The 14,019-nt window shown below is 42.2% G+C and overlaps 1 protein-coding gene across 1 annotated transcript in view; it reads left to right on the top strand.

Moving 5' to 3' along the window:
* Positions 1-7,085, top strand: part of SSU72 (SSU72 homolog, RNA polymerase II CTD phosphatase) — a 29,617-nt gene extending 22,532 nt beyond the window's left edge. Inside the window, exons 3-5 of the mRNA XM_076356290.1 lie at positions 3,349-3,488; positions 5,325-5,443; positions 6,491-7,085. Of these exons, the coding sequence (XP_076212405.1) occupies positions 3,349-3,488; positions 5,325-5,443; positions 6,491-6,592 (361 nt within the window). The 3' untranslated portion in view covers positions 6,593-7,085. The remainder of the gene's footprint in view (positions 1-3,348; positions 3,489-5,324; positions 5,444-6,490) is intronic.
* Positions 7,086-14,019: the final 6,934 nt, after the last annotated feature.

Genomic DNA, 14,019 nt, shown 5'->3' with positions numbered 1-14,019 from the left:
CGCCAAACAATCCCATGAAAGGACATCTGCAAAAGCAAACACTGAATCTGAGAGAGGGAGGAGAGGGAATGCATCAGTATTACTTGCTGATGTTCAGGCAGTTGGTAGAATCTGCTTGTTCTTGCTTTGTCAATGATCTGGATTTCGGAACAAAACCAGACTGATGGCTGTGTGGTCTGTTAAGTACAGTCACTGCTGGCTCCGCTGCGCTGAAGAAGCGGGGAGGAGACTGTACTGTCTTGGCTATATGCATCTTTCAGTTAGTGCTCATAGCTAAAACTATCCTCTGGGTCCTGTCAGTGAACAAATTACTGATGAACTGATTAGAGGGGTAAAGGATGGTTAGCTCTGTGTGTTGGGCAGAGGCCTATTGAGTGGATGATAAAAGGCATTTCTGGTGTCTATGACAGGAATTTTAAATTTGGGTAGCAAAGGCTATAAAAGCTTTAGGGGTTTAATCTAAACACACAATTTTTTGTCTTTTTTTTTAAATACATAATATCTTCATCAATACGTTATTAGGGGATATCCTTACATAAATGGAGAGAATGCACAGTCAGTAACAATAGAAATAGCTGGGTATAGCTATCTCCATAAGAATGAGCAACAATGCTGTGTCTATTGGAAAAACTCAACTTGTATTGCAACATCTCCTTTTTATATCACGTCTTTCCATTACTGAGTTGTCATGCATAAATTTCATTATATTGTGGATCTGTTTAGCATAGTTATTCTAATAAAGGTGATATCTGAATTGGACTCACTGTAAAAATGTGATGGATTTACTATACCAACAGTTTGCAGTAGGTGAAGGCCTCTTAGATAAATGTATGCATGTTTTGTTGACTTTCTGAGCATGGTAGTGTTAAGAAGGCTGCTATGGCCAGACAACGTAACAGCACTGAAAGCCAGGTGGAAGTTTTGTGAGTACCTTCTGAAGAAGTGACTGCTGAAAAGAAAGAGCAGAGATGCGTAGGATAGGGAGCATGGAGTTGAAATCTGTTGGAAGGAAAGCAAAGTCTGACTTAAATGATTCAACATCTGGCAGTATAGTGGCAACCATTAATAAGTTGTAATATCTTTGCATTCGCCTGAGCTCATGAAGAAAAAAGAAGCTGGGTTATGATTATGCATTGAAAACAATCATGCAGATCACATCCCCCTGCTTGCTGAAAGGATGGTATGCTGCTTTTTTCCAGGTGAAAAAGATTTCAGACAACCAAATATGAAAGTGTCATGAATCTTAACTGCTTATTGCAATCTCCTTTTATAGGCAGATGGACCCTTGCAAAAAAAATAGCTGTAAGTTGGCAGCAGAAAGCTTGACTGTGTGAAGCAGAAAGCTTGACTGTGTGGGTTTTTTGAATATGCGTAATTCTGTCTCCAAGCTCAGTCAGGAAAGCTAGGGGACAGATGCCAGCAACATTTTATCCTAGAAAGGGAAAAAAAAGAACCCAAAAAAGTGTGTGGGATGTTGTGGATTTTTTTCCTTGAACTGCATGATGTAGAAATGAGGACTATAGAACCCAGAAAGGGCTCACCTTCAGACTGAACAAAGCAATGCAGCCAGATGTTTACAAGTATTTCGAAAATGGCTGTTGCAGTCATTTTCGTGCTTTGCAAATAACCAGAGGTCTGAAATGGCTACACTGAAGTGGATTTTTTCCAAGCATGACAAACCCAGGGAGAGTTTACAGGGGTGCTGTGAGGAAACAGTGGGTGCTGGTGTACAAGAGCTGCTTGTGAGATAGCTTTGGGCTATAAAGGACAATAATTATAAAGGGAGAAATCTTTTGGGAAAGAAGAGTGGTAAAAGGCTTGGGGGTGACCTGAAGAAAACTGCAGTAGAAGTCAGTTGGCTGAGAGAGAATTGACATCATATATTTGTGATTAAAATAAAAGTATCATTCAGTTTGTGATTCAAAATTGAAATTTTCTTTAGTCAAGTAGTTAAAGTGAGATGATGCAGACACATAAGAGAACTGAATATATTTTCCATATAAAGTAGACTTTTATAGGTAGAAAGATGGGTTTAATTTTTAATGTAGCTTAAACACTTGAAAGACTGAAAAGCTTTGGAGGCCGTTTGCTTGAAAACTGCTCAAGAACACTTTGAAGCATATAGATCAGCAGGTGTAGGTCTGGCTACCTAGGGCAGTAGAACCTGAGATACCAGAGGGCAACTGCAAAAAGGTAGGCAGAAAGTTGCTGGTCTTTCGTTACAAAAGATTAGGGCTGTTTTCTGAAAAGCATTAAGATACCTGCTAGGTACATATATGACCTTTTCAACAAGGAAATAAGCCAAGATGACCTCTTACATACTTGCTACTAATGATGGCAATTTTTTTTTTTCTCAGAATCCTTCTGTTATCTCAAATTATAGACTGTTATCCTTACTGCTATTTTAATTTAAAAATACATACTTGGATGGCTAAAAATACTGCTGCTTCAAAGCAAGGAAGAGATGCATCAGTTTCCAGCCTTTCTTAATTGAAACCTTTCCTGGTATTCCTAATGTACCCATAGAACTTTGCCTTCAGAGGGAGTTTGGTTTTAGTCAAAGTGAAGCAGATTTATGTGACGGTCAACCCTGGTGTGCTCCTAATGAGACTGCGTGTCCCAGAAGGCTGGCAGAACAGCGGGATGAGTGAATCCCGTCTGAAAGGGGGATACAGGATGTAAATTTGAGCCTCAAGGTTACAGTGCCAGCATAAATATAGCTACCGAGCAGCATAACAGATTCCTTTCACACAGTGACTGAAGTTCTGACAGGCATAAAGTCAGTGTTTTTCTTCATTCCCATTTATATATCTTGGATATTTTTAAAGGATGATGCTTCTGTGATTTATTTAATTTTCTTTGGAAGTTCAGTTGCATAAACCTGAGGCCTGAGTGGGACTTCATGCAGATGTGCAGTTGACACTAGAAACGCCATATAATTGACTTTCAAGATAGAGGCCCCTGGAGTGAGGGGCAGTGACTTAAGTGAATGTAGGACATTCTGCTCACGCAAACAGCAAAGTCTGTGTGTTCTAAGCATTATGGATATAAAAATAGTTGCCCAAGAAAAGTTGTCCTTCTGAGGAACTCGGCTCTTCTGAGGGCCTTTTAAAGCTGTCTCTGCCATTGTGCTAATGACAGTGACAGGCCTCTGAAAACCAGAAACTGCATGAATTACCCTGATGGGGGATCATGCTGCCACCTTAGGAATCTATTTAGTGGTCACTGATCTTTATATTTGCAAACAGAAAGAATCTTATTTTAAAGATACAGTAATAATTTAACTTGTGCTGGTCATTTGCTCAAAAACATGACTTTTCTTAAGGTACTTAACTCAAGCGACTTCAGATACACACAGAATGGGATTTTACACATGTTGGACAGAAATAAGAGAATCAAGCCACGACCAGAAAGATTCCAGAACTGCAAAGATGTTTTTGATTTGATCCTAACGTGTGAAGAAAGAGTCTATGATCAAGTAGTAGAAGGTAAGGACCTTGAACTGATAAACCAAGTTAACTGAGTGCTTTTTTCCCTCCCCCCGTGAAGTCCTTCACAAATCTGGAAACATCTCTGTCTCCTCTGACTACTGCTGCTGGAACACCAGCAGGGACAAGAGCTCACAGTCCATTGACGTAGACTTTAGGTACCAGAGAAGTGATGGCCAAATACTTATTTCTGAGAGATAACTGGTGTTGGCAGCTACACAGAATGTGTATGTATAGCAATTTTAAGGGCTGACATAAGGAAATAGCAGGCATTTGGAGAAACTCAAATACGTGTTTGGTTTGAAAATGCTCATGGATCTAGAAAACTAGCAAATTCTATGTGGTGAGCATTTTTTCACCCTGGGTTGATGGAGAAACAAAGTCTAAGCTGTCTTCCTTATGCAACTTCCCTTCCTTTCTCTGCGGAAGACTCCTGTGACCTACCAAGCAGTTTATCCACAATAAATAGCCCTGTACAGGTGGAGAAACTGTTCTTGAGCGTGGTTAACACTCTGCAAACATGCTATGGCTTTGCCCTTAAACGAGTCAAAGTGAGATACGCCAGAAGAATCTCGGTTGGGGATTGGGTTCTGCATGAACACAATGCAGCAAGCTTGATGGGAACTCACTGGAAGTCATGGGGTTTCAGCAATGACTTACTCAGCTCCTGGGCTGAGAACCCTGCCTCTCTCTGGAATTGCTGGGTACAGGCTTACGTGAGGTTTAAGGTGTTTCCTTTCCATTGAAAGACCAGCCAACTGAACTAGTATCATACACATAATTTAAAAGGCTGTTGCCTTGCCTTTTCAGTCCTCAGTGGTCATGTCACAAGCAATAGAGCACAATACATTTGGGCTTCTGCAAGCTGAGCAATTAGTGTTCTGGATCTTTTAAGTGAAGTGTTTGCAATGTATTGGTAAGTTCTGAGAGCAACTGCCCTGGTACTTGAATGGATCTTCAGCAAGTTCAGCATGTCTCACATAGAAAGCAGCTTTCACTCTAACGTTTTAGGTGAGTATCCTGAGGAAGGGAGGTGAAGAGCAACCACTTGCTAATTTTCCAGTTGTGCATCTCTAACTTCATGGTAATGCCCTTCATAATTGACCAATGAAAGGAAGAAGGCTTGAGTGCCACCAAATGGCTCTAGACGTGAAAGCTGAAATTTTAAAATGGAGGCCTCAACAGGTTTGCCAAAATGAAGTTGCAGAGTGGGATTAGGAGAGAACAACTTGTAGCTTAACAACAGTGTGTGTAATAGGAAGGTTATGTTAGAGAGGCATAACAATAATACATGGGTGGATCAGTAGGAAGAGGATGTCTTATTTTTTCCCCTTCACCCCTTGTTAATAAGCGGAACACATTAAAGCTAGAATTTTCTAATGCGACTATCAGTGCTTAACTTGTAGGAGTTCACCTTGCAGTTTAATTTTCAGAGCGTTGGATGTACAGTGCTTTTTAAAAAAAAAAAATGGGCAATTAAAACTCTCCAGGTGAGGAAGCCCAAAATCATTCTTGACTTTTGAGAATCTTGATCTTGGTCTTTAAAGACAGGCAGAGTAAGGTGAGCAGTAACTTTTCTTGACCAGGGCAAATAAACTGTCATGACCCTTCCACAAAATGGAATTCTTTTGTTTCCAAAATCCATCTTTCATTTTTGAAATAAGAGGGACTATTGTTTAAGGCAATATTAAATAAACAATTTTCTAAAAACAAGTTTGGAAAACGCAGAGGTGGACAACGTCTGTGTATTTTTAAAAATCTTATGAATACTCTGTGTAAAATATGATACCATTCCACCCAAAGTTTTGCTGTTACGTGTGTTTTGTTTTCAACTAGATTTAAATTCCAGAGAGCAGGAGACATGTCAGCCAGTACATGTGATCAATGTGGACATTCAGGATAACCATGAGGAGGCAACCCTGGGTGCTTTCCTTATCTGTGAGCTCTGCCAGTGTGTAAGTAGAGAGGGCTCACTGCCTTTGGGTACCTCGGACCCAGCTGACTGCAAAGGGGTTGGGGTTTGCTTGGTGCTCCTTAAAGGTGCTGCATATTGCAAAAGTTGTTTAAGTAAAATCTCTGTCAAGAGACTTAAGTTTCCAAATTCTTGTGGTTATTTTTGGAGCTGTTGTGCAAACAGATGAATTGTAACTGAGTTCGTGGTTTCCAAAGTGGACTCTGTGTGCGCATTCCAAACCAATGCACTGATAGCTTGCGTGAAAAGCAGTATTGCAAAGCACTGCGCATAACCATTGCACATGTTGAGCCCATACTCAAAACACTGTTTATGGCAAAAACATCCACTTCAAAAGCAGTTGTAATATGTGGGATTTAAACAGCAGTTGCATACTGGATCACGATATACTTGGAAAATATCCTATATAGGTGTGTTTCATAGTTGTGTGTATGATGTGGAAGAAAAAAACTGGTGCTTTCTGTCGTCCATATTCAGGGGCCCTAGCCCTTGAAGTGAGACTGAAATAAGCTGCACTCACAACAGTCCATGTAACTGTCAAGAGGACAGAGGAAGGATCTGTGTCCTTTTACAGTGTGCAAGTTGATGAGTTCACCTATTCCAGTGTGGCAACAGGCTTTTTTTTTTTACTCCAGCCTGTGTGACGTATTCTGGTCTTAAATCCTTTCCAGATTCAAAAAGCCTAAGAGGGTTCAAGGACTTGAAATTTTAGCCATCTGTTCAGTGTGCTTGTAGCTATTCTGAAGCTTCCATTTGTTATCTTGTGAGGATGGATGTTGCCTACTCAACAAAGTACTAGTTAAGTGCCAGTTCAGTGGGTTGGAGAAGGGAGGGTATGCAGATAAACACGTTACGGAATATATATACGTTTGGGAATGCTGGGAATCTCAGTAAAGCACCCAGTGCTGCACTGTTTGGTACAGCCTGCTGGTTTAGATTTCACAGTGAGCCAAAAGCATTGAATTATTACAGGTTTCTAAACTACGTCATATCCTTGAAGTCCGGTTGCTTAGTATTTTTTCTTTTCTAGATACAGCACACAGAAGACATGGAAAATGAAATAGATGAGCTGTTACAGGAATTTGAAGAGAAAAGTGGAAGGACTTTTCTTCATACTGTCTGCTTTTATTAAAGCACATCTGTCTCTTAGGCCTTAATACAGATGAGGGAAGCATGTGTTTAAAGTTCTGCTTATACTGTATTTTCCTGGAAAAAGAATATTGATTTTTTTTTTTTTTTAAAAACTCCTTTTCAGTGTCTTTTTGTTTTGTTTCAGGTATTCTGTCACAGGTAGGCAGAGATACTGGTTGGGGTTGTACATATGAGATGATTAAAGTATGCACAAAGGCCACCTATTTAAAAATGAAAATCAAGATTTTCTTTAAATCCTACTTTAATTATTGCAAGTAGGTTTTTAATTATAAAGAGAATGTTTCTTGAATATAAGTTTATAATGTATTTTTCCAGCTTACAAATTTATTTTATTTCAGTTGTGCTTTTTTTTTATTTTAATGTGACAGAATGGCTGAACTACGTGAGGATATGAATGGAACAATAAAAAACGAGTATCTGTATATTATTAGATATAAAGTTGGAAGCATCCAATAAAAATGAAAAACCTGTAAGTTTGTCTGTTTTCAAAATAGAAGCTAAGTAAGTGTGACTGTGCTCCGTGAGGTAAAACACAAGAGATCTGAAGTAGCACAAGAATGCTCGTTCATCCAAAGTGGCTTGGAGAGGGTAGTGACAGCAAGATGATCTTGACAGGAATCAAAAGACCCGAACTGCGTCCCTTGTTCAGAGAGGCTGTGTGTTTGGGCAGCTTCGTAATGACTTTTGATCCTGTGTTGAACTAAAGTGAACTGCTTTCTCTGCATGAATTAGGGCACTGCCAGGAAATCTTCTGGGGTCTCAATTGCTTTTGAATTACCGCGTGTGAGATTAATAAGACTGTGAGGCTGTAACTGTAGCAGTCAGGGCCAATTACATATGTGTCTTCTATAAGGAGGATGGGGGGAAATGGCAAACTCCACTGTCAATGGAAATAGTTTAAAGCTTTTTTTTTTTAACTGAAATATCTTTTGAATAGAAGCATTCTCCTCCCATATAGCAATAATAAACATGCTTGTCACAGCTCAAAATCCAGAAACTGAGTACGCGTATACAAACAGAGCAAAAGCTCAGACTTCTCTTTGTTCAAACTGATAAAAGTTAAAAGTGAAAACAAACCAAATTATTAGACGTTCAAAATGTGAATGGTAAAGTGCTGCTGCTTACAGGCGAGAGAAGATCTTAAAAGTTGTTAAAAGAACCTGTAAATGATTTGGAGCAAATGAGGTGTGTGTGCTCCTTAATACTTGGATATGTGAGGACAACTTTTTAAACATGTTAAAAGTGAAGTAGTATGAAATGGGGTCTGAGCTCCTGGCTTCTTTCTCTCATTCTATCACTGACCTCTGACAGCTCACACGAATCACCTAGTTTTCCTTAACTTTAATCGTTTTGCACATGCAGCAAGTTAGTGCCAAGTACTTTGTCTCAATTTAGGGCAATGTTTATCCATCTTCACAGACAACTTTGGCTGTGTATGTAGTAAGTCATATGGCAATGCTGCTTAACGTCTTTCAGTGAACACACTTGCATATATTAAAAGGCATCTGCTCCACACCTCAAAACTGCAAGTCCATATCTGAACATGCTGCTTTGCAGTTGCAAGTCTTGAAGTCTGAGTCAGGCCCCTCTTTCTACTCCCGGGATCTGGGGGTTGGCTGTGGTTTCAACTGCCTTGTGGGAAAACTTAGACCTCTGCCAGCTCAATCTGTGTCCTGGATGCTGTCCAAATGGGTCATTGCATCATACTCGGGTCCCAGGAATGTTCAATATCCCTGAATTACCTGTGCTGTTTTTCTTGTCTGTTAAAAATACTTAAAGCAAAAATTTTGTGGAGAATGAATGAATAAATCGGAACAATTAGGGGATGGGGGCTTCAAGCAGCAGTTGTGATAGGGTTTGCAGAGTGTATCTTTTCTGATTGGCTTGTCCTGTCCCGTTTTGTTTCTGGAGACTCTGTATTTGAAGGATTTCATTCAGCCTCCTCTGCTTCTGCTCATTTGCCTGTCTTCTGCCATCGCTTGTTACCATGGGGATGTTTACAGCCAAAGGAAGAAGAGGATTCTGTAAGGACTGAACTGCTTTAGTTGATATCTTTAAAAAGACATTTCAAGCAAGCACGGTACTGAGTATTTTGAGCAGAGTTTTCCTTCCCTATACAGTTATCAGTGAAACTTGGAGAGTGTTTGAAAACGTTTTCTACTTCCAACTTAATTCATCCTAAGCAGAGCTCTTTGTTGTTGTTTTACAGAAAAGCAGTAAAAACCCAAACAGAACGTTTTAACCCATGTTTTGTGTGTATGTGAAGATTTACAGAAGTGTCCTTTTTTACATAAAGATGATACTTTTTGTGTGCATAATTCGCAGAGAATTCTGGTTGCTGTAGTGCTAAGTATGGATTCATTGGTAGAACTTCACTGTGGCTCTTCAATTGACGTGAGAAGCCTTGGTCTAAAAACATGATCTAGAATGCAGGATGTTACAGAATTGTTCTTCCCATCCTAAACATTCTGTTCATAAGCAAAAGCAACATTGAGAGCTGGTCATTTGTTTATTTACCAGTGTGTGGAAGGATGTTTGACTGGATGGATGGATGGATGGATGACTGACCTGGGTGGACAGGCAAGTATTTTGAATGATCCACAGTCCGGTTCAAAGTATTCAAATTTCTGTGAGGACAACTTGTTCTTCAGCTAAAGCTGTTCTTCCTCGGACACGTTACTTCTCATCTAACTTACAGGTTAGTGAAAAATGTATGCGTTTATATAGTTACTTTGTCTCCGTATGCTTCATTTGCATTGAAATCCACAATGACGCTCAGTTCATACAGGAATTTTATGGGGTCCTAGTCTTGTTTGAGAGATACATATATTTATACACCCACACACCCAAATATATATGTAGGTATAAAATAAACTCTGGCTAAACACAAGGTCAAAGTTATTTTGTGTGTCGAAAGTTCAAGAGAAACTTCGGTTTAAAGGAAATGGGAAAAATAATGTATTTTTTCCTTTAAGAGTGGGGTGGCATATATATGATGATGGTGTGCTCTTCCCTGCCTTGTAGATACATTGATGCTCCTGTTGATGAGTATCGGTGCTGAAAGATGGTCCGTTTCTTTTTAAGTCCTCCAGTTGGCCGCCTTCTCGTTTAATGAAGGAAAGCAATGAAGGGTTGACACCTTGTGAACACAGACTGCGAGTATTCAGAATTTGGCTGTGATGGGAGATTTCTGCTGTAAATGAGAGTTTTCAGCTATATCTAGGTGGTTCTCCCAGTTTCCATAAGGCCAGCAGAGGTGGCTTTAAAATGCAGCTTCCTCCCAGAGGTTCCCCCCCTTTCTAAATGCAGTGATTATGGTTTGTCAGCATTTCTCTCACTTTTTTGACTTTCTATGAAAGGACATACTGATTAAAGAATAGTACCTATTGAAGTGCGTTTATAAGATTTTGCTCTCTTGCTACCATGAAGTTGATGCTACTTCTGTGTGGGCAGATCTTTGCCAAGAACTTCTTGATGTTTCCATCTCTCGCATCTCGGCCCTCTGCAGATCCTAGCCATAAGGCACAGAGCAGTAGAGCCATGTTCACTTCTAGTTTGCAGGCTGTTTTTCTTTCACACAAGTCACTTTTGGTTTTGTGTCTGTTTTCTGTATTTCTTGTCTTAGCTTAAGACCGTCATAATGTTAATGAACATTCTTCTTTCTGTCAGAGACATCAGCACGTTTTTCAAATAAGCTTATGTAAATAAAAACTGGTGATTAAAGAGCAATGCCTTTTCTCCCCTCTGCACTGCTGGTGTCTTAGCCCTGAAGTTCTCTGCTTGCTGGCTTCCTTCACTCGCCTGTAAGGCCCAGTACACAAAGTAATGCAGATAATGCAATCAGGCTGCATATGGTGGAAAAGAGCGTTCTTCCCTAGGTTTCAATATTGCTGGATCTGACTGTGCAAAGATCAATGATTCTAGCTAGATTTCCCCAATGCAGCAGCCTAATGAATTTGTTGCTAGGCAGATTATCCAGCTTCAACTTCTATTTCTCATACACGTAGGAGCTTAGGAGAAGGTATCAATAAAGACAAACACAAATGCTTGTGCTCACACAGGAACTGTGAAAAGAACAGGGGAATAAAAAACAGCCAGTGTTGTACAGGGAGGGCATAGGACAGCTGAGTCGGTTCTTATGGAAGAGAAATAATTGAAAAAGGAGAGAATTGTTAGCTCTAGTTGTTTAACGTTAGACTCTTCTATAAATTCTGACTTGTGTGAGCACTGCAGAACGCCAGCTGAGGTCTGTGCGCCCTTCAAGAGGAAAGTAGAGGGAGTCAGTTCCTGTGAATGTGGCTTGTGATAATATTCCTACCCAGGGCTGCATGCTCACAGGGCAGAAAAAATCTGAGGCGGTTCCCATACAGATGTCTCTGGTCTTTTCATCATCTTAGCCAGTATTGCTGGGGTTTAAAAGATATTTAATAAAGAGGGAAGGATAGGTTTGCTGTATGCCCTCAAGTGCTGAGGACTAAAGGAGGCTGGGTGACAGTACCAGGTCGTGCAGCAGGGTTGGGTTAAAACGAAGGAAAAGGCAGTGGTCGCTTGATTAAGGATAGGCCAAATGCCGCTGGGATCTTGTAATGCAGGCTATGGACTTCTCTGCGTGAGGATGGTGGTGACGGTACAACACGAGGCTTGAAGCTGAACAGGAGCCATAGGTAGCGTGGATGCTTGTTTTCAAAAAGGAGCAGCTTACTTCTAGCAATATTAAAGTGATTAGGAACAAGTTTAACAAACCCATTGTAAACTCTTGTGGTGGCAACGCAAAACTGTCTAAGCCTCAGTTAGCACCTACATTAAAAACACAGTCTTCACTCGTACAAGTATAATGTCACTTTGCTCAAATACCATCGGTCCCTGCTGCCTCTTTTCATTAGATGGAAGTCACTAGAGAAACTCTTCATGGCCTTATTTCCCCTAGACACGCAGATGAAAGGCCAGACTGGCTGAACACCATGCATGGCCTCAGGTTGTTCTTGGGTCTCTAGCTAAGCAGGCTGTGAGCAGCCAAGAGTTCAGAGTGTGCTGGCACTGAACGGGATAGAAATGTTGCTGTTGGTTTGTTTCTGCGAGAACAGGCGGTCTGTTTGCTGGCCCAGGTTCGCCTCCCGTCTGATCCCTGCCATGGCGGCGCAGAACTCATCGTTTCCACCATGGGTTGCTGTGAAGAGCTGAACTTAGTAAGAGTCTGTACCAAGGCTAGGGAGCAAACCTAGATGTAGCGGGGTCAAGAGGATGGGACAAGACAAGCTTTGCAAGGTCCAGCAAAGTCTGGACGTGCTGAAAATGGGCCAGCAAGAACAATGAGGAAACCTGTTTGACACGCTGCAGTAAAGCAAGTGTGAGATGTTCCTGGCTGCAGAATCGCAGATGTCACTTGGTACTCCTGCCAACTGAAGGAGGATGAAGTGGAGAGAGGAGAAGGAATTTCTAATATAATTCAGTGCCACAGAAGATCATTGACTCAAACGTTCTGTGTGGTGACTAGATTTAATAAAGATTGTGATAATTTAATGGCTGCTATCCACATTTGCAGCCCTGTGAGCCTGTCAGATTTAGTGAATCCTGTATTCTGGGCAGTGCCAGTGGGTGCAAGAAAGGATTCTTGCACTACCCTGTACGTTAGCACCATTTTGCCCAGGACTAGGCTGAAGTTAGTTTTACTGTCAGGCAGCTGTGCTGCCCTATAGCCGAAGGCGGGAGGTAAAGGGCACTAGGTGCAACCAGGACCGCAGTGTACGCAGAACAAAATGATCAGAACAGCGATGTTTGGAATCCCCGTCAGCCAGGACTTTTGCTCCAAATGGACAAGAAGGGAAGACGGCTCCTCCAGAGCTGTGCTGAGAAACCCGGCTTATGCCTGAACCAGTGACAAAATCTTTCCTCGGTGCCACAAGCCCAGCTGAGAGCTGACCCAGCCTGGTTCATGGGGATGGCTGGGAGGTCAGAAACATTGGCTGATGGCCAGGCAAAACTTCAGTTACACAAAATTCCTTGAGACTTGTCTTCAAATTGTCTGTTCTCTCCTGTGATTTTATTTGGCTGTTACTTTAAAAACGCATATGCTTTCTACAACTAGCGGAGTAACTAGCTGCATTATCTCTGCATTACTTTTACTGAGGTCTGCACATCGGTGGTAGAAACCACCTCCTAGCTCAATAAGAAGTGAAAGCAGCTCAGGGCAGAGGGCTGTTGAGGAGGGAACCCTGATGGGTTGGGCAGGATTGCGGCGAGAGGCACCTTCCCAGCCTTGCTGCTCTTTTGCATGAAGTGCCTGGCTTATCAAATGTTTCATGGGTGTGGTTTAATGTTAAAAAAATCTGCAATGCAATCTGTGCTCTAATTTGAGGACACCATTTAGTGATTTTAATTGTGTGACAGTATTTTGGTATTTTCAATACCCAGTAGTAGGTTAATGACTGTTCCTTGAAGAATGGAGTTTATATAACACAAGTCATTACATAAGGAGGCTGATTGTGGCCTGAGGAACAGAAGGAAAACAAATATGCAAGAATGCAAAACCCAGAACAAGCAAACTCTACTTTGATGGCCCCGAGAAGCCTAAAAAATAAATGATACTGGCGTTCCAGCAAGGTGAAACTAACCTTGAGGAAGGCTGAGGACTTGGAGGTAAAAGCACTGCACGACACGACGTAACAACCGTCAAGCTATGTGCTACCACGCATTTCCCACGTGGTGGCTGTAATCTCTTCTGTTCATCCAGATTGCACGATTTACATAAAAAAGAACAACAAGCAAGTAAGCAAAAAGTTATTGGCTGGTCACTTATTTTCTTTTATTTTTCCCAGAAGCTCCTAAACGTGGCCTGAGTTGGACTGACCAAATAGCACGGTGAAATAAAACCGTGGGACAACCTGGAGCGCGACCTTTTGCTTGGACCTTAGATCTCAGGTTTGATAGACGGGACGAAGTTGTAGGGGGTAATTTTATTTCTGTCACAGAAGCGAGAGGGTCTCCTGTGCCTGCATCACCCCAGCTTTTCCTGGGGGGGGCCAAGTCCAGGGGAGATGCTCGGCAGAGGTGGGAATTGCTCCCAGCTCTGTTGCCAGCATGCTCAAAGGAGGGCTGGGCACCCACAGCCCTCTTTGGGTGCCCCTTCAGGCATCTTCCCCGAGATAGGGGCGAGCGGGCGCTCCGGCCCAGGAGGACCCGGGCCGACCTGGGGCAAAGGGCTGGGAGATCCCCCCCGGAGGGGCCGTCGCTCCGAGCGGGAAGCAGCCGGCGGAGGGAGGCGCCCTGGGAAGCGCGGGGGCGCGGCGGAGTTCGGGGCTCCCGTCCCACCCCGCCGCGGGCTGTGCCCGTGCCCCCGGACCCCCGTGCTCCGGCCGGCGAGGCCGCGGCCCCCTGCCGCCCCCCGGACCCCCGGGCTTTCCCACCGCC

This window comes from Aptenodytes patagonicus, chromosome 19 (assembly GCF_965638725.1).
Source record: "Aptenodytes patagonicus chromosome 19, bAptPat1.pri.cur, whole genome shotgun sequence".
Taxonomy (NCBI): domain Eukaryota; kingdom Metazoa; phylum Chordata; class Aves; order Sphenisciformes; family Spheniscidae; genus Aptenodytes; species Aptenodytes patagonicus.
Note: the sequence above shows the minus strand (reverse complement) of the source record. Positions and strands in the feature narration are given on the sequence as shown.